Source organism: Nilaparvata lugens, chromosome 11, assembly GCF_014356525.2.
Source record: "Nilaparvata lugens isolate BPH chromosome 11, ASM1435652v1, whole genome shotgun sequence".
Taxonomy (NCBI): Eukaryota; Metazoa; Arthropoda; class Insecta; order Hemiptera; family Delphacidae; genus Nilaparvata; species Nilaparvata lugens.
The window spans coordinates 6,515,981-6,535,321 of NC_052514.1; the positions used below are offsets into that span (position 1 = coordinate 6,515,981).

General features: G+C 35.5%; 1 protein-coding gene across 1 annotated transcript in view; it reads right to left on the reverse strand.

Annotated features, from left to right (window-relative positions):
• Window positions 1-19,341, reverse strand: part of LOC120353637 (sensory neuron membrane protein 1-like) — a 46,437-nt gene extending 27,096 nt beyond the window's left edge. Inside the window, exons 1-3 of the mRNA XM_039438188.1 lie at window positions 19,328-19,341; window positions 17,289-17,480; window positions 7,613-7,793 (exon numbers count right to left, since the gene is read on the reverse strand). Coding sequence (XP_039294122.1) covers window positions 7,613-7,793; window positions 17,289-17,480; window positions 19,328-19,341 — 387 coding nt within the window. The remainder of the gene's footprint in view (window positions 1-7,612; window positions 7,794-17,288; window positions 17,481-19,327) is intronic.

A 19,341-nucleotide genomic window follows, 5' to 3' on the forward strand; every position in this document is an offset into this window, starting at 1 on the left:
GAATTTGAATTAACACCAAAGATACGCCCAAAATCTTCGTTTGTCCAGCGTTTTTTGCGCTTTCTCAGCTTTATCGAGAACAAATAAACAGAAAATGTTCAAATTTACTACAGAAGCTCAGCGGGGGTGTAAGAAGGAATTTGAAATAACGCCAAAGATACGCTCAAAATTAGCAGTTTTTTGCGTTTTCTCAGTTCAAGTAATTTGTTGTTCTCATCAAGTAATAGACAGAAAATGTTCAAATTTGGTACAGAGGTTTAGCTAGGGTCTAACAATCTTGTGATAAGGTGGCTAATATTTAATCAAAGATACGCCCAAAATCAGCGATTTTCTCAGCTTTTCTGCGTCTTCTCAGTACTTTGACTTTCTGATGGATTGAAGCATGCTCAAATGAAAAATGCAAGCGAGCGAAGCGAGCCCGCTCATCTCATTTTTGGACGACCAAGTCGGGGGTCCAGGGGGCGGAGCCTCCTGGCTAGACTGATATGGCGAACGAAGCAAGCCTGGCGGCTAGTACTATGATATAAAGTATCCTCTTTTCTCTTCAGGGCTACTTGTAATATATGAATAGAAATATAAATGAAAGGGTAAGAGTACCCTTCTAAATGAAAATGGCATTAGTAGCCGAAACATGTCGTGAGTAAATAATTTAAAAGGGTACTCGGATTTTTATTTCTATTTATTATATATCCTATATATGGTTTCAAACTAGGTTTATTTTCTTCTATGTAAACATTACTAATTGGTCACATTAACATGGTAGGTGGTAGGTCATGTTATATATAGTTTATTATTATGTATATTTTTATTCAGTGCTACACTAGATGACTTTTCTCCAGGGTATGCAGTTATCATAATTATTTATTCGATGTCATTGTACAACATTCAATGAAAAATAAAACAACAGATTTCAAGCTGTGCAAACTACACTTAATCGACGGCTAGTTGATGCAAAAGAATACTTTACATAAGGTCAGACAAAACAATAAATCATTATATTATTCCAAATCCAAATTCATTTAATAATAATCATCCATTAATATTAGAATTTGAATGAATGAAATTTCTCATTAGTTATTTGTGCAACTAGTGCGCAAAGTGACAGTTTGCTGCACCGTAAGAAACGTATACGCCCGAGCCGTAAGCGAGGGCGGAATGGTATCTTGAGTGCAGCAGAGGAGCTTTGCGCACGTATTTCACATTAAACTTTTCCTACAGTTACCATTGAATATGAAAAATGAATAATTATGGGTAAAATGATGGCTGAAATCCATCAAATGTTTGTGTGTGTGATGCTGTTATTAATAACAACCTTAACTCATTTAAAAATTAATAATCCAATTAAAGTTGAAAATTCTCAGTCAAAATTCTCATTTTCAAGAATCAAGAATCAGAAAAAATACAGATAGAACAAAAAATGCATATTTAACATACACGCCAGCAGCTTGTTGGCTGAACCGAGCTGCAAAATGGCTGAACACAACAAGATGGCTGAACCGACAAGCGCGCGACCTAGCGGGAAGAATCGTACCTAAGTTTGTTTCATCCAGCTAAAAATTACTGAAACACGATTCAGAAATTTAGACTTTTGCTCAAATTACCGAGAAAAATGCTCAATGTAAACTGAGAAATATTTATATAAATAACATAGACAACTGAGAATATTTATTGTAGTATTGATATGTTTTTTATTATTTCTATTTATATGAATATCAAACGGTAATCATTTAACCTCAAAATTCGAATTTTATAATGTATATTTGCTACTTTTCTCATTTCTTGCAGTTGGAATAATAATAATTATTATCAATAGAAAAGAACTATTATTTATTATTAAATGATGAGAATTCGTAAATGATGATTATTTAATTATGCTTTAGATGAACATTATTCTTGTTTTGGATTTCTAGATTGGGATTTTATCATAAATGTAGGGTAGCCATTGAAATGATTCTCATCTAAATCTAACCACAGTCATTGTTACCAACTTAATTTTTGTTTTCGTGCACTAATCCCCCATTTAACCCACCAACTATTTTGTGTTGCCATGTTGCAAATCTGGAGTGCAGAAAAGATTTTTCCCGCACTAGAGCGGAAAAGTGAATCTTTGCGTTCTGTAATCAGTGCAGGAATCGTCACTTTCCAAGGTAACTGTAGGAAATAGTTATTTGTGCAACTAGTGCGCAAAGTGACAGTTTACTGCACCGAAAGAAACGTATACGCCCGAGCCGTAAGCGAGGGCGGAATGGTTTCTTGAGTGCAGCAAACGAACTTTGCGCACGTATTTCACATTAAATTTTTCCTACAGTTACCTTTGAATATTAAAAGTGGGTAATTATGGGTAAAATTCCCTGAAATCCATCAAATGTTTTTCTGTGTAATTTTATTATTAATAAAAACCTTAATTTATTTTAAATTGGATAATAATAATTGAAATATAATGATTAGTAATTCAATTGAAAATTTATGTGACTGCTTGAAGGGGGTTTATGTTATGTAAGCATTGAAATGACTATAATCAAGGAACATAATGGCAAGGAAACGCTGTTCTCCACTGCTATTATAACGTGGGCCTCACTATGAGTATTACCAACTTGATTTTGATTTTGCTGCACTGGTGCTCCATTAACCTACTAACTATTTTGCGTTGTCATGCTGCAAATCTGGAGTACGCAAAGTACTCACTTTACGCACTAGTGCGGAAAAGTGATTCTTTGCGGCCTGCAATCAGTGCAGAAATGGTCACTTTTCAAGGTATCTGTAGGAAAAAATAATTTCCATCTGAGAACTATATATAACATTGATATGAACTGTAATTTATCGCTCCTGATGTTGAAGATGAAATTAGAATTCGAGTTTCATGATGTGAATGGGAAAGGGTTGTTAGATATTCGCCCAGCAGTCAGTTTTCATGGTTTTCAAGGATTGATTGATTGATTGATTGAGTACTTTATTTATGTAGATTACAATATATACTGGCTTATACACTTATATACAATAGCTTACAATACAGCAAAATTATAGATGAATTTACATAATATATAGACTAAGAAAATAATTATTGAACTGTATATGATATGAAAAAGCAATTTGTAATATAATAACTATAGATAATAATTATATTGTTATGCATCTACATAAATTGGCGGAGCTTTGGACATATCAATGTCCATTCTTCGGAAAGAATATTAAAAATATCCTCCCCACTAACTCTCTACCAAGGATGAGAGAGAGTTTTCTATAACAGTAGGTTCATGCTTTTAGAGGGGTTTTACGAGTTAGTTTTGAGAGATGTGTAACCAAAATAGAAGGAGAAGAAGGATAGAAAGGATGAAAAAGGATAGACTGAGTAGAAGATATATGGGATGAAGAGGAGGAAGGGAAGGAGGATAGGAGAAGAATGAGAGGGAGATTTCTTGTCCAGAACATTCATGTTTTCAAAGGGTTATACGAGTTCGCTTAGAGAGTAGCAGAAATATGTGAAGCAGAAGGATGAAGAGAAGTAGAAGTAGTAGAAAGGGAGAAAGTAGAAAGGAGTAGGAGAAGTAGGAGGAGAAGGATGAGGACGAGGATAGGAGAAAAATTATGAGATAGTTTCCTAGGGCAGTTGGTTGATATTTTGAGAGTTGGTTTTGAGTTCGTTTCAGAAGAGAAGTAGCAGTAATACGATGAGAAGAATGTAGAAGAGGAGGAGATGGGGAACAATGAAGTGGAATAGAAAGGAGAGAAGTAGGAATGGGAAGATGTGGAGGAGGTGGAGGAGGAGGAGGAGGAGGAGGAGGAGGAGGAGGAGGAGCAGATGGAGAAGGTCGATGAAGAGGTGAAGGATGAGGATGAGATGAAGAAGAAGATGGGAAGGAGAGGAAGAAGGAGATGGAGAAATAGTAGGGGTAGGAGATTTTAGAATAAGGTAGGGGGTTAGTGGTGGAGGAAGAGGAGGTGGAGGAGGAGGAGGAGGAGGAGGAGGAGAAGTAGGAAGAGTAGGAGGAGTAGGAGGAGAAGGTGGAGGAGTAGGAGTAGAAGAGTGTAGAATAACGAGGGGAGTGGATGGTGATGGAGTAGATGGTGGAGGAAGAGGTGGTGAAGGAGGAGGAGGAGGAAGAGGAGAAAAGAGAATGAGAAGAAGGAGGAGAAGGAGGTGGAGGAGGAGGAGAAGAGGAGGAGTATGTGTCTGGAGAAGACAGAGTAGAAATCATTCATTACACCATCACCATACGGGCATCAAAAGAACAGACTAATCTGACGCGTTAGAACAGTGAGCTAGCAATTAAGTTACACAGTTTACGCTCGGCAAAATTTCTGCACTGTTTCACTTTTAACAGTCAGCATCCTTTATAAATAACATCAACTCTTCCCATACAACTAAAGCTAACAGTTTTCGAAATCGCATGAGTTTCAGTCCGACAGTTGCATTTTAGGTTAAAACTGTATGTATGTATATAATTTATTTATGATGAATGTTAAATATTTATGTTGCTGTGGGCTGTGCAGTTGGGAATTGGAGGCTGAATTTGGAATGAGATGGTAAATGGGCTGATGGATAGATGGGTGGAGCTGGTTATTTATTCATAGCTATCAAAAGGATCAAGGAGATGAGCCAGCTTGTCTCTGATAGCTTCTATGTATACGATTAGGATATGTTTAAGAAAGTGGTTAATATTCTTTATTCTTCATTGATTCATACAATGAGTACATCATCAAAATGTTGGGGAGAGAAAAATGAGGTAACCTTGTGCCATTCCTCTCACAAATTTAGATTAGGCTTCTTCTTCTGGTTCCTTCTCCTGTCGGAGGTTGTAAATCATCACGGCAATTTTCACTTCATTGATTGCAGCCTTGAATAGTTCCCTTGAGTTGCAGCCATACCATTCTCTTGAATTACGCAGTCAGGATATCCTTCTTCTTCCCACACTCCTCTTTCCCATGATCCTTCCTTGCAATATAAGTCTCAACAGCTCATACTTTTCACCCCTCATTACATGGCCCAGATATTGCAATTTTCTTCTCACATCAATAAGGCTACACATTAAGTTATCATCCGCTACATCACCCACGCACAAGCCTCGAGCTCATGTGGGCAACACCCTCAGCAGAAAATCAGAATAATGGAACGGAAAAACAAGCCCAAAAATGTTTAATAGAGGTTTTCATTCCCCTAATTAATGACAGCAGAAATTTCAATTTAAATTTTATTCATTGCCAATTTAGAATAATCAAGACTTATAACAAACTCTTTATGATAACACATATATCATAAAAAATATGAATAAATAATAAACGTAATTATCCATACATATAGTTATATAAAATTGAATATAAATATGAAGAAAATAAATAAAAATCTCAGTACCCTTTTTTTAAAATATTTTTATATATTACTGAGATTTTTATTTATTTTCTTCATATTTATATTACAAGTAGCCCTTTACAGGAAAGAGATAAAATTGAATATATTTATTTATGAAATTTTATGAAATAATATATATATAAAATGTATTTATTTATATCGTCTCTCATTATTGGTTGCTTCGATCCAATTTTTGAAAACGCTGAAAACGCTGAAGATTGTCTCTTATGATTTATTATTGTGGATGTAATATTATAAGAGCACTAGCCGTCAGGCTCGCTTCGCTCGCCATATCCGTCTAGCCAGGGGGCTCCGCCCCCTGGACCCCCGACTGGATCGTCCAAGAATGAGATTAGCAGGCTCGCTTCGCTCGCCTGCATTTTTATCATGTTAGGACAATCCAGTCGGGGGTCCAGACTAAACGTCTGGCTAAACGGATATGGCGAGCGAAGCGAGCCTGACGGCTAGTAATATAATATTCCCAGGATTGAAGTAGCAGTGCCCAATCAATTTTTCCGCGATAAATGCTTTTAAATCTTCAAATTGGTGCCAACCTAAGAAAGTCAACTCAACCTAATGCCAACCTGACAAAATTATTAATTTAGTTGCCAGTTAACAACTGTTTCGAAGAGGTACTCTATCTAGATTATAGTTCTATAGTAACATATGATATGGAAATTCCAATTATAATTAAGAGATTGGGAGAAGAAGAATATACATGCTAAAAGACGAACTTTGAACCCTTAAAAACAACCCTTAGAGTTAAAATATTGCCAAAAGATTTCTTAGTGCGCCTCTAAAGGGCCAACTGAACATACCTACCAAATTTGAACGTTTTTGGTTCGGTAGATTTTTAGTTATGCGAGTGAGTGAGTGAGTGAGTGAGTGAGTGAGTCAGTCAGTGAGTGAGTGCCATTTCGCTTTTATATATATAGATAGATATGCAACAATACCTTACCATCATTTATACTGACTTTGTAGGCTCGACCAAATAAGAGTTACATTCAATTTCATTATAACGGAATTCCATCTGAATTCTATCAGATTGAAATGAGCTTGACAAACATCGTCTGTTTGACATCATCTCTGTTTAATCTAATAGAATTTAAAAGGATAGCAGAAATTCATACGAACAAAAATCAATGTGTGTGTAGCTAGCATATGGGTTGAATTCTTCAGTACTCCATTAATTCTTTAAAATAAAAATCAAAATTCAATCTTGGAATGGATGAAACATTATTACAAAATTTGTATATCTTACTGTAATACTGTAAATTTTGTTAAGTGAACAACGACAAGACTCAGCCAATTTCGGACTATGTGTAACCTTATCCAAATTTGGGAGAGGAATAGCACAAGGCTAAATATGAAGAAAAATAGAAAACTCAGTACCCTTTTGAATTATTTAATCACAACATGTTTCAACTGACATTGATGCCATTTTCAAGTGATATGAAGTAAATAAATAAATACTGCTAGAAGTTTCTTATTTTGATCATCTGTTAGTGTATTCATATGATTTTATGAACTAAAACTATAAATAATTTATAGTTTAAATCCACAATTATTGTGGATTTAAATGGGGTTATTGGTGTCTAATTGGATTAAGTTTATTATTTTATCTCTGTTCAGTTTTGCCGCTTTATGAATATGAAATTCTCCTTTAACATTCAATTTTCCACTCTTATTGAGATTTTTATTTTTCTTTCTATTTATATTACAAGTAGCCCTATACAGAAAAGAGAGCACAAGACTACCTTATTTTTCCCTCCCTATCATTTAGATGATGAACTTATTGTATGATTCAATTAAGAAATAAATAGTAAAGAATACGCTCTATACAGTTCTGTTCTGAAACACAGTTCAGTACAGTTTCATAATGAAATGAATAAAGATGATTATTGTAAAATTCAAGGTATTCTGATAGTTAGTATTTTGGAATCTTCTTCCTAGAATGACTTCTGTATAATCGTAGAAACTTTTTTGTTTTGTTTTTTCATTTCATTTCATTTTCATTTTATTATTTGCGGTGTTTATTTTTTTCTGCTATCTAAAATTGTGTTTCTCTGTAATTTCATTTTCTGTAATATATATTTTTTCAGAAAAACTTTTTGTGAAAACTTTTCTTTTCTTTCAATATTTGTATTAAATATTGCATTTTCAATTGTTTCACTTGTATTATGTGTTAAGAGAGCAATTATGGGATATTATCCTTGTGCTCTCATATGTATCTCAGATGAATAAATAAATAAATAAATTACTCACCATAAGGAAAGCATTGGGCTGAACAATGATCTCGTTTCCAGTAAGTGTCTGGTGACACACGGGTCCCGTCTTCTTGAAGTCATCAGGGCTGGCAGGCAGTTTGTACCAGGTCGATTTTGCCGTATAGGAGACTGTGTCGTCCTCCTCATCATCTACTAGGTCCACTTTTTCCTTATATGCCCTGAGGAAATTAATGATAATTAATGAGTGAGTAGGATATTTATCTCAGAAATTGAACTTGGTAATATGTAGAATTAAGTTTATATGTTTGTATCATTTTGTGACACCCTTTCAGGATGGAGATGTTGTACTGTATTGAGTAATGAGAGGTTGGTGACACTGTCAGATGATGATGGCACTGGAGTTGTGCGTGTTTGTGTTGTGTTCTGGAATGAGTTGGCAACATCTATGTATATATAAAAGCGAAATGGCACTCACTCACTCACTGACTGACTGACTGACTCACTCACTCGCATAACTAAAAATCTACCGGACCGAAAACGTTCAAATTTGGTATGTATGTTCAGTTGGCCCTTTAGAGGCGCACTAAGAAATCTTTTGGCAATATTTTAACTCTAAGGGTGGTTTTTAAAGGTTTAAAGTTCATCTTCAAGCATGTATATTCTTCTTATTCTCTTTATTATAATTGAAAAATGTCCATACCATATGTTAGTATAGAACTATAATCTAGAGAGAGTACCTCTTCGAAACAGTTGTTAACTGGTAACTAAATTAATAATTTTGTCAGGTTGGCATTAAGTTGAGTTGACTTTGTTAGGTTGGCACCAAGTTGAAGATTGAAATGCATTTATCGCGGAAAAATTGATTAGGCACTGCTACTTCAATCAGAGATATTCCTGGGAATATCATATTAATAGCCGTCAGGCTCGCTTCGCTCGCCATATCCGTTTAGCTAGACGTTAAGTCTGGACCCCCGACTGGATCGTCCTAAAATAAATGATAAAAATGCTCAAATGGAAAATGCAGGCGAGCGAAGCGAGCCTACTGATCTCATTCTTGGACGATCCAGTCGGGGGTCCAGGGGGCGGAGCCCCCCGGCTAGACGGATATGGCGAGCGAAGCGAGCCTGACGGCTAGTATAAAATATAGTGCTCTTACAAAAGCAATAACGTTGCTTTGTGCTTATTTATAAATTACACCAACCTCTCATTACTCAATACAGTACAACATCTCCCTCCTTAAAGGGTGTCACAAAATGATACAAACATATAAACACTTAATTCTACATTCTACCAAGTTCAATTTCCGAAATAAATATCCTACTCACACTACAAATGATCAGGGGAGTATCCTCATGTAGTAATTTATAAATAAACAAAATCTTGCCAATTTTTCACTCATTTATTTAAATGTAGATTTTTCTAAATTTGAAATTTGCATCTCATATTTATTTTTGGACGAAAGTTGAGCTTGAACTTCTTACAGAAGAAACTTAACCTATTTTTTGGACATGTAATCAAAATTTGGGAATGGAATAGTTTTGGGCCAAGCCTGTTGTTCTTTCCCAATCATATTCATATTATTTGTTATTATATCCACCTATAAATAAATAAATAAATAAATATCAACTAGTAGTTCGGAGAACTACAGTAGTCTAGAACTTGCTACACTCACTAACATCGCTACTCACACACGCCCACCTATTCACACACAAACACACATACTAATTGGATTTGGAGTATAATGATGTATACAATAGGATCGGTGGAGGACGCTGAGAAATAGAAGTTATTTACACGTTTGAGCTAGAAAGCACGGTTGAAGAGATAAAAAATCTGAAACTTGAAATGTGGGAAAAAAATTATGGAATTCTAAAAAAAATTTAAATATTGAACATGTGATGAATATGACATAAGACCACCTCGGAGAGCTGAAGAATAGAGGTCTCCTACACTTCGACCTGTGGTAAATTACAATTTTGAACTTGTGATAAATATATGTAATAAGACCATCTTGGAGAGCTGAAGAATAAAGGTCTTCTACACTTTTGAGCTCGGAAGCACGGTTGAAAAGATAAAAAACATAAAACTTGGATTGGGACTTGAAAAAAAGGTTATAGAGGGAAAAGTTGAGAAGAAAATTTTTGACCCCGCAGTTCTGTTCAGGGTAGTGAGGAGGTGAACATATCAAAAGTCCCCACCCCTTCCCCCATGTGCTAAGGGGTTGAGGGTGGTTTAAAGGTACCATTTTTTGGTTTCTCGCATGAAACTCAAAAGCCATGTATCCTGAGGACTTGACTGTGAAATATCAAATTAAAGCTCACATAATTTTCTACAATATAATCATAGTAATCATAGTCATAGTGAAGTTGTGTCTCTTTTCTGGCTCAAAATTTTGCAAAATTACTCAAAAATTTCCAATTTATAGAGATTTGAGTGAAATATTTTTGTTTTTTATCAGTTTTTAAATATCAAAATTCAAAATTTTTAGTTTAGTCATTAGTTTTGGAGTGGAAATTGGACTTTTTGAAGTGAAAGTGTAATCTTAACCTTATTCTTTTTTGAAACATTTATTATTTGTAAAAATTTGAGAAGACAGTTTTGGGCTATGCCTGTTGTCTTCTCCCAATCATATTATATTTATTATAATTATGGTTTGTAATTGTCAATGAAATGAATAAATAAAATAAATCAATAAATATTCATCCCACAATTTTTTTCATATCTCCTCTAGTTTTTGAGATATCCGTCCTCGAAGTTGTGACATTTTTGTAAAAACCCGTTTTCCACCATTCTTTTCTGTTTTTCTCTTATAACGTTTTAAAAATTTATGGGAAAAATCCATATTGATTATGAGCTTATAGAGAATTAAATCTCTTCAATTTTATGTATAATGTCACACTTTTCGAATCCCCCTAACACCTTATGCAGCAGCTTTAGTGTTGAGTGTGAAATCTCCATTTTTGCAACAATAGACCAATTGACAAAGGAATTCAGAGGGAATGTTTTAAACAAAATTTTTGACTTCGCAGCTTTGTTGAGACTAGTTGGGAGGAGAACATATCAAAAGTCCTTATTCCTAACTCATGTGCTAAGGATATGAGGGTGATTTAAAAGTTGCATTTTTCAGCGTTTTGCTTCCACGCTCATATCTTGAGAACAATGCGTTCAACCGACATAACTAACTAATCAAAAATAAGCTTGATAAATTCTCTACACTTTTTGTTCAGTGCATATGCATCATTTACGTTTAACACTTATTTAGTTCACATTAGATAATATGGTCTCATTTATTATAGTTTTACATTCCAGGTTAACGAATCTCCGTTCAAACTGAGATGGTATCATACGTGAAATATAACTCTGAGTTCTACGTGATAAAAAGTTATCGTGTGTAACAATACATTAGACATCTAACACAATATACTGATGAATAAGATAGTCATGATATGATCAATCATGTGTTGTACTGTATTGGTTTTATGTTTAGAAGAACGTTATAATATCACAAACACATAATCATAGATATTCCAAAAGCTGACATTCTCCTTCAATTTAGCGTTCTTTTGAAAAAAATTGGAAAATGAATATTCAGACAAAAACGATTTCATCAAATTCGTCCTCCCTATTCAATCACAAAATCCCCAATCATCTCTAAAAAAACGAATAGATTGATGAAGCCAATTTTATAGAACCCAATCAATTTCAATTCATTTTATTCCATGAAAAACACCAAAATATGAATGTAAAATTACACAAAGCAGATTCTACCACTTCGAAAACTGTCAGCGTATTCTATCATTAAAATCAAAGCTCCCTATTTATCCAATGCAGACAGTTTAAAGTGAATTTTACTCTAGCTGACATCAATTTGAGAGGATCATCTCTATGGATAGATATTCAGGACTCTTATTTTAATTGACTTTCCAAATATATCGATGGAATCTCATTAATAGGGTCTACTACTTCTCTGCTGGGAAATTATAATCTATTATACGTAAATTCGATCATGAAATTCTATGAAACCTATTCAGTGCAGCCAACCAATTAGCTGTTCTAGAATATTTCAGTTAGTTTCAAAACGGCAACCTTTAGTTAGATTCACATGATTCTGTCATCAATCCCTATTAATAACATCAATTCTTCCCTTTTTATCAATGCTGTTTATAGAGAGATACACTTAATATTGTCAGTTTTCTGTATGTATATAGTGAATTGTGAAATGTATATAGTTAACATCCATGTTATGATGGCAATGGATAAAGATATGAGAAGAGCGTTGCCGTTTGTCTGCCTTGATTAATCATATTTTTACATTGTTGAAAGAGAAATTGGAAACGTTGCAGGGCTAGAAAAGCATAGTGCTATCTTGAATGAAAGAGACTAAGAAATTGTCAAAAACCACAGATTTATTAATACTTAGAAAGACCGGTTTCGGTTATTACACCAGTTATCCAACAGTAATCTAGTTTATCAGAGATTGACAATGTGTAATAACCGAAACCGGTCTTTCTAAGTATCAATAAATCTGTGATTTTTGACAATTTCTTAGTCTTTTGAAGACCGGTTTCGGTTATTTCACCATTGTCAATCTCTGATAAACAGTTATCTAACAGTAATCTAGTTTATCAGAGATTGACAATGTAATAACCGAAACCGGTCTTTCTAAGTATCAATAAATCTGTGGTTTTTGACAATTTCTTAGTCTTTCCCATTCAATATGAATAATTACCACAATATTGACTTCTTAACTACACAAATAGTGCTATTTTCTGTTTTTTAAAATAATAGACAAGGATAGCAACACCAACGTTAATCAAATACTGCCATTATAACGTGGACCTCACTATAGCATCAATGATTCTCGTTTATCTAATGCTGACATTCCGAAGTGTCCTCACTGCAGTTCCTTTTTTAAATGCTGTATTCTTTATCACAAATGACAATGTATTGCCAAGTCTTGGAAGACCCATTGCTTACTAACACTACATTATAATGGAAACAAATGACCAATTAACATATTCAGAACAGTGAATAAATATGTAGATGAGTGGATAACTTTTAGAAACAAAGAGTAGAACCTATTTGTTATACAGAATAGAAATGAGAATACACCTGAAATTCTATCAATACCAATTAGTCCAGTCAATATAGACATGAAAAAGGGGGTGTGCTTGCAATTTATATTGTAGTAGGGGGTGTGCGCTCAGATTTTTCTTTGCAGGTGCTATTTTTCCGTAAATTATTAGTTAATTTTTGTTTTGTAAAGTGTTTTTATGGAAATAAATTTTGATTTGATTTGATTTGATTTGATTTGAGTTCTGATTTTTTAATATATTATTTGGGTACATAAGAGAAGTCCAGAACGAATTTCTTCATGCAAAATTTCCTTGTGCTAGATACAGAGTGGCACAAAAACTTCGTATTTTCGGCTCATTTTCCAGTTTTCAGTTATTTCTGGCAAATCTCGTAATCGGACAGAAAATTTTGCTTTCGCCTTTTTTCAGATTATAGAATTTTGAATAAAATGAGATCATTGGGAACTCTCTATCTCCAATGAGAACTGAGTTATGACTTTTCAAAAATGAGTGAAATTTGAAGAAAAAAATCAATTTTGATGAATTTTAGTTTTTGATCAACAATATCTTCCGATTGTTATCATTTGGATGTTTAATTCAAAATCCCTCTGGGCGTATTTTTGTGCTCTACAATCTGAGATCAGGTAGAGCGCTCTATCTCATATAGATTTCCAGGTACACCTGACAACAATGCTTCTTGTATTGTGAAAAACACCTAATGAGTTCCCAATGACCTCATTTTATTCAAAATTTTATAATCTAAAAAGGCGAGAGCAAATTTTTCTGTCCGATTACGATATTTGGCAGAAATAGCTGAAAACAGGAAAATTAGCCGAAAATACGAGGTTTTTGTGCCACTCTGTATCTAGCACAAGGAAATTTTGTATGAAGAAATTGGTTCTGGACTTTTCTTATGTACCCAAATAATATATTAAAAAATCAGAACTACAATATAAATTGCATGCACCAATGTATATAGTGACTGGACTAAATATGATATTTGTTTCTGTATTGGGATAAAATTTTAACTGTCAGCAGACCTTATGATTAAAATCAATGATTCTCGTTTATCCAATGCTGAAAGATACAAGTGAATAATTTGATACTTTAGAGGGCTGAACCAATAATGTGTGTGCTAATTCACAACTCGCAGACTGTATTATTTTGACTAATTAGTTTTCTGTGGTGTGTGGGAAGCAGGTTGCTAAGCAACTGAGTGGGTAGGAGGGGTGTTAGGGGGCTAAGCAACCCAAAAGGTGATAGAGGGGACTCAATTAGTGCGGGGGTCAAGTCCCAAGACGATTGCCGGTTTGTTTTGCAGTGTAAATCGTGGATAATTAGGTTCGGAATTTTGATGTGGGTTGTCGTCTTGTTCTTGTTTGTAAATGAGATTCGTTCAATATTGGTGGCTCATGTTTGAATGAATGAAGTTCATTAATGGATGAGCCCATTAATGAATGAAATAAAGTTTGGTGATTATCTGTCAATGATATCAAAATTATTAATGGGTAGCCTAATTGTACAGTTTGGAAGCTTTACTTGTGTTGTACCAAATATGATAAGGAGTTAAAACAAGATTTGGACATTATTTTTTCATGATCCCATAAGGTACTTGCACACATACCAATTTTGGAAGAAACCGGCCGTCCAAATTCCAATAGTGGCGCACAGGCAAGAACGGGACCTGGCACACACGCCGACCGCTGATCGGCGCCGGTAAAATGCCGACGAGCAGCCGGCCACTGCCACAGCGTTCCACCGGTGCCGGCGATGTGCCGTTGACACAGTGGCGCCCATGAGTAAATACAGGCTTGCACACACACCGATTTTTCTCCGACCGTCCTTGCCAGTTCTCGCTTCACCATCCTCCATTCCAGTCGACTGCTCTGCTCTTCTGATAGTGCGAGGTAATTACGTTTGAAATGGGTGACATAGATAATGATATCCTTATAGAAGAAGCAAGACCTGTGTTGTGAGATAAGACTTTGGAAACATTTAAAGACCGGAATCTCACCAGGGATGCATGGAGAGAACTTTGCTGCAGTCTCAAAAATGATTTTGAGGATCTAGAAGATACAGAAAAAAACGCATTTGATAAGTAGTTTCCTTTATTTTATCTTTTATTCGTCCTAATCACTTTTTACCATTCATATTGCTAGAATATTAAACAACAACCTGAAACAGGGTATCTTCTCAGACGGTTCTAAAATAGCTAGAGTCTTTCCACATTACAAAAATGGCGATAATCTCAAAAAATAACTATAGACCCATTTTCATTTCAAGCAAAATAATTTATTATCAAATAATAAAGATCCAGTAGTCTGCACTTAGTGCCATTACTAGAATATTGCCTTAATCAGGCGGTAAAAAGTCGGCCGTCAAAAAGTCGGTGTGTGTTCAAGTAGTCGTTAAAATCTTTCTACCGATAAAAAATCGGCCGGTAAAAAACCGGCCGTCCAAAATCGGTTTGTGTGCAAGTAGCCATAGGACAGCATCCTATCATTCCAACAGACTTTGGTCCGGTTGCACAAAAGCCGGTTAAATTTTTTAACCGTAAATAATTCACGAGGACCAATCAGAGAAGGCTTTTTTGAAAAGACGACTTCTCTGATTGGTTCTCGTGGAATTAATCACGGTTGAAATTTAAATTTTGCTTTTGTGCAACCGGCACTTTATAAGTTTAGGGAATCACACTATAGTGAGGTCCACGTTGTAAGGGCAGTTGTTGATTAGAATTCGTGTTGCTATCCGTGTCTATCATTCAACAAAGCAGATAGAGCTATCCTTCTCTAGCTCTGCAACGTTGCCACACCTTTTTGTAACAATGTAGAAATCCTATTATGTTAAGCAAGCAATTTCTGTATTTATATATCTGGTTATTTATGTTCAACGGATCTCGAGAACGGCTCCAACAATTTTCACGAAATTTGGAACATAGTAGGTTTATGAAATAAAAATTCGATTGCACTAGGTCTCATCCTTGAGAAAACTCGCTGAACGACATTGGAAGGATAATTCATCCTTGGCTGAGAAAGCTGAGACTTTCGTCGTCTGTGGATAGTAAAAAGTGAGTGAGCGAGTGAGTATGTTAAAAATCAAAATATCGCATCCCCGAAATTCATAAGATGATATATAGCCAGCTGTGAAATATGAACACGATCATTTTAGAGAATTGTGTTCTGTTTATCAATAAATAAAAATAACGAGCGAAGCTCGGTGCCCCGATATAATTTGAATCATTGATTCGAAGATATTCAATCTCAATTATTAAAATTTACTGATGAATACATCTTCTTAACAAATGGAATATGATTGATTATTTATTTATCTATCTATACATTGATAGATACAATATCATTCTCAACTATGAATGATTGGGAGAGAAAAAACAGGCTTAAAGCCCAAAACTGTTCCTTCCCCAAATTTAGATAGAAATTGTCCACAAATAGGTTATATTTACACTTTTTTCCCAATTATAAGAAGAATGAACAGTTGATATTACCGGTACAAATATACAGTTATCAGCTATCCTCCATAGAAGGCAGTGGCAAGGCAAAGAATCGGCCACGCTCTTCTCCTAACTTTCCTCCCTACCATTATATCGTTAACCTCACTATAGATGTCATTTCAGTTCATGATTAAGACAGATATATTTCACCACTGCCATTATAATTGACCGAGCGAAATGAGGTCTGAAGGTATAATAATAATAATAATATAATAATAGGTGCGTACAGATATACGCGCCGCGAACAATTTACTTTTAATCAGCTGATGTCAAGCTTTTTATATCTGTATCTTACCGTTTCTGTAAAAATACAGATATAGTCAGCTGATTAAAAGTGAATTGCTCATGTTCGCGGCGCGTACATCTGTACGCACCTTAAGATTCAAGTCGACGGTTTGGCATTTCTCTTAATGTTTAAATGTTTGAATATTTAAATGTTTATATGTCGCGCATTTACGGCGAAACGCGGTAATAGATTTAACATGAAATTTGACAGGTATGTTCCTTTTATGATTGCGCGTCGATGTATATACAAGGTTTTTGGAAATTTTGCATTTCAAGGATGATATTATAAAAGAAAAAGGAGCCTCCTTCATACGCCAATATTAGAGTAAAAATCAGACTATAGAATTATTCATCATAAATCAGCTGACAAATGATTACTCAAATGTGTGGAGAAGCCAGTCTATTGCTGTATTTCCATAAGGTCTATAGTTTCAATCAGGTACTTATGGATGAGAATACTGCGTGAGGTCTACTGTTTTCAGAACTACTAGTATAAAAGGAAAAAGAGGCCTCCTTCATACGCCAATATTAGAGTGAAAATCAGACTATAGAGTTAATCATCATAAATCATCTGACAAATGATTACACAGATGTGTGGAGAAGCCAGTCTATTGCTGTATTTCCATAAGGTCTATAGTTTCAATCAGGTACTTGTGAATGAGAATACTGCGTGAGGTCTGCTGTTCACAGAACTACTAGTGTGGACCTTACTATAGATCACATCTCAGTTCATAATCAAGATAGACAACCCCAGACTGATTTCAAATTCCATTCGCGTAACGTATGTGAATATTAGCAAGTAGATGTCAAATTAGCATTTGAGTGCATGATTATTACCAACTTACAGGTAACAATAGGGTCCAATCTCCTCTACAATGGGCTTGGCTCCATTTTGAACGTCGACTGGATTCGTGACATTGAAGAGGTAGATGCTGGTGATGAGGGGGGGGAGCTTGGTCCACAGGTCACGTGCTTCTGTGCCCTCAACCAATGCCAGGCGCTGTAATATCAGGTTAGGCAAGATCAGATTAGATTGTCTATCAATATTCAAAATTATAATAATATTATACTGCAATACAATAATGATTTGTATTGCAAATAATTTTTCTCCCTCAGGAAAATTGTTGCCCTCGGCTTCGCCTCGGGCTTCAAACTTTTTCCCACAGGGAGAAAAAGTTGTACTTTTCACTCTAAGGTGCGTACAGACTTTCGCTCTGCTCCGCAACCGAACGTCACTCGAGCAGAGCGATTGATGATCGACCGGGGAGCAAGAGTGGAACGCGAGAAGAGCTAACATCTTCCGTAACGTTCATGATCGGTGCGTGTGCAGAGCGTGGCCGGAGCGATTGCGGAGCGATGGCGGAACGAGGGTGGAGCGTGCGCGGAGCGGGTTGGAGGCGCGTATATCTGTACGCAGCTTAAGATATACAAATAACTAATGTAAACTGTTGAGGAGGCATGATGAGGGAAAACTTCTACTTTTTCCATGAGGTTGTAGTTTACAAAAGATAGGCCCGGTTGCACAGAAGCCGGTTAAATTTCAACCATGATCAATTCCACGAGAACCAATCAGAGAATGCGTTTTTGGAAAGACGGCCTCTGATAGATTCTCGTAGTATTTATCACGGTTAAAATTTAACCGGCTTCTGTGCAACCGGCACATAGAGTTATAGATCACAAAGTTTTGATATTCATTCAATATTCAAAATTATAATAAACTTCAGATAGAAATTACTAAGTTATTGCATTTATTCAAATGCTAATGAATGAAAAATTATCATTCAACGAATATCCAAATTGAGAGCTGCTAATCACCCCGAAGACTTCTGCTACTGCAAATATTGACATCAGGGTAAACAGCTAGATGAAAATTCGATGAGCGCTACTATTGGGAAATGTAGAATGATTTACAGCATTTAATTTGGGTGATACTGCAATAGAGGGAGAACAGCCGGAAATCCCTTTGGTACAAGAAGAAGTGAGTAAAGCAGTAAAAGGTTTGAAAAATAATAAGTCAGCAGGGCCAGGAGGTATCAACCCAGAACTGATCAAGTATGGTTCAGAAAAGTTATTTCGGATCTTGAGAATGTTATTCCAACGGGTAATTAATGGAGAGAAGGCACCAAATGAATGGAAAATTGCACATATGTTTTCAATATTTAAGAAGGGCAATAGAAGATTATGTGAAAATTACAGGGGTATAGCAGTTTTGCCAACAATAGCTAGTTTTGAAGAATAAGCTTGAAAAAGAGATAGAAGGGAAGATTGGAGATGAACAGGCAGGGTTTTCAGCAGGAAAATCATGTGTAGATCACATTTATACCCTCCAACAGATAATACAAAAAAGAGTGCCAAAAACCGATCAGTACATCTAGCGTTTGTAGACCTGAGAAAAGCATATGATACAGTACCCAGGAATAGACTATGGAAAGCTATGGAAAACCTACATATACCAAGAAACCTCATAAATGCCACAATGGAACTGTATAATGAAAATCAAATCGGAATTAAGATAGGTAAGACTGTAACGGCTCCTTTCCGAACATCAAAAGGCTTATTGCAGGGATGCAGCTCGTCCCCAACTCTCTTCAAAATATACCTGGAAGATACCTTAAGGACTTGGAAAAGAAAGTGTCAAGGTATGGGTGTACCTATCAGGGGAGAACACCTTTTTACCCTGTGTTTCGCAGACGATCAGGTGATTATTGCGCAGGATGAGGAAGATTTAAGTTACATGATGAGAAGGTTGAAAGAAGAGTATGATAAAGCCGGGATGGAAATCAATGTGGACAAGACGGAGTATTTACAAACGAATAGTGATGGCACACCGGATTTGTCCATTGACTGTAACACCGTGATAAAAGGGAGAGATAAATTTAAATACCTGGGATTTACCAT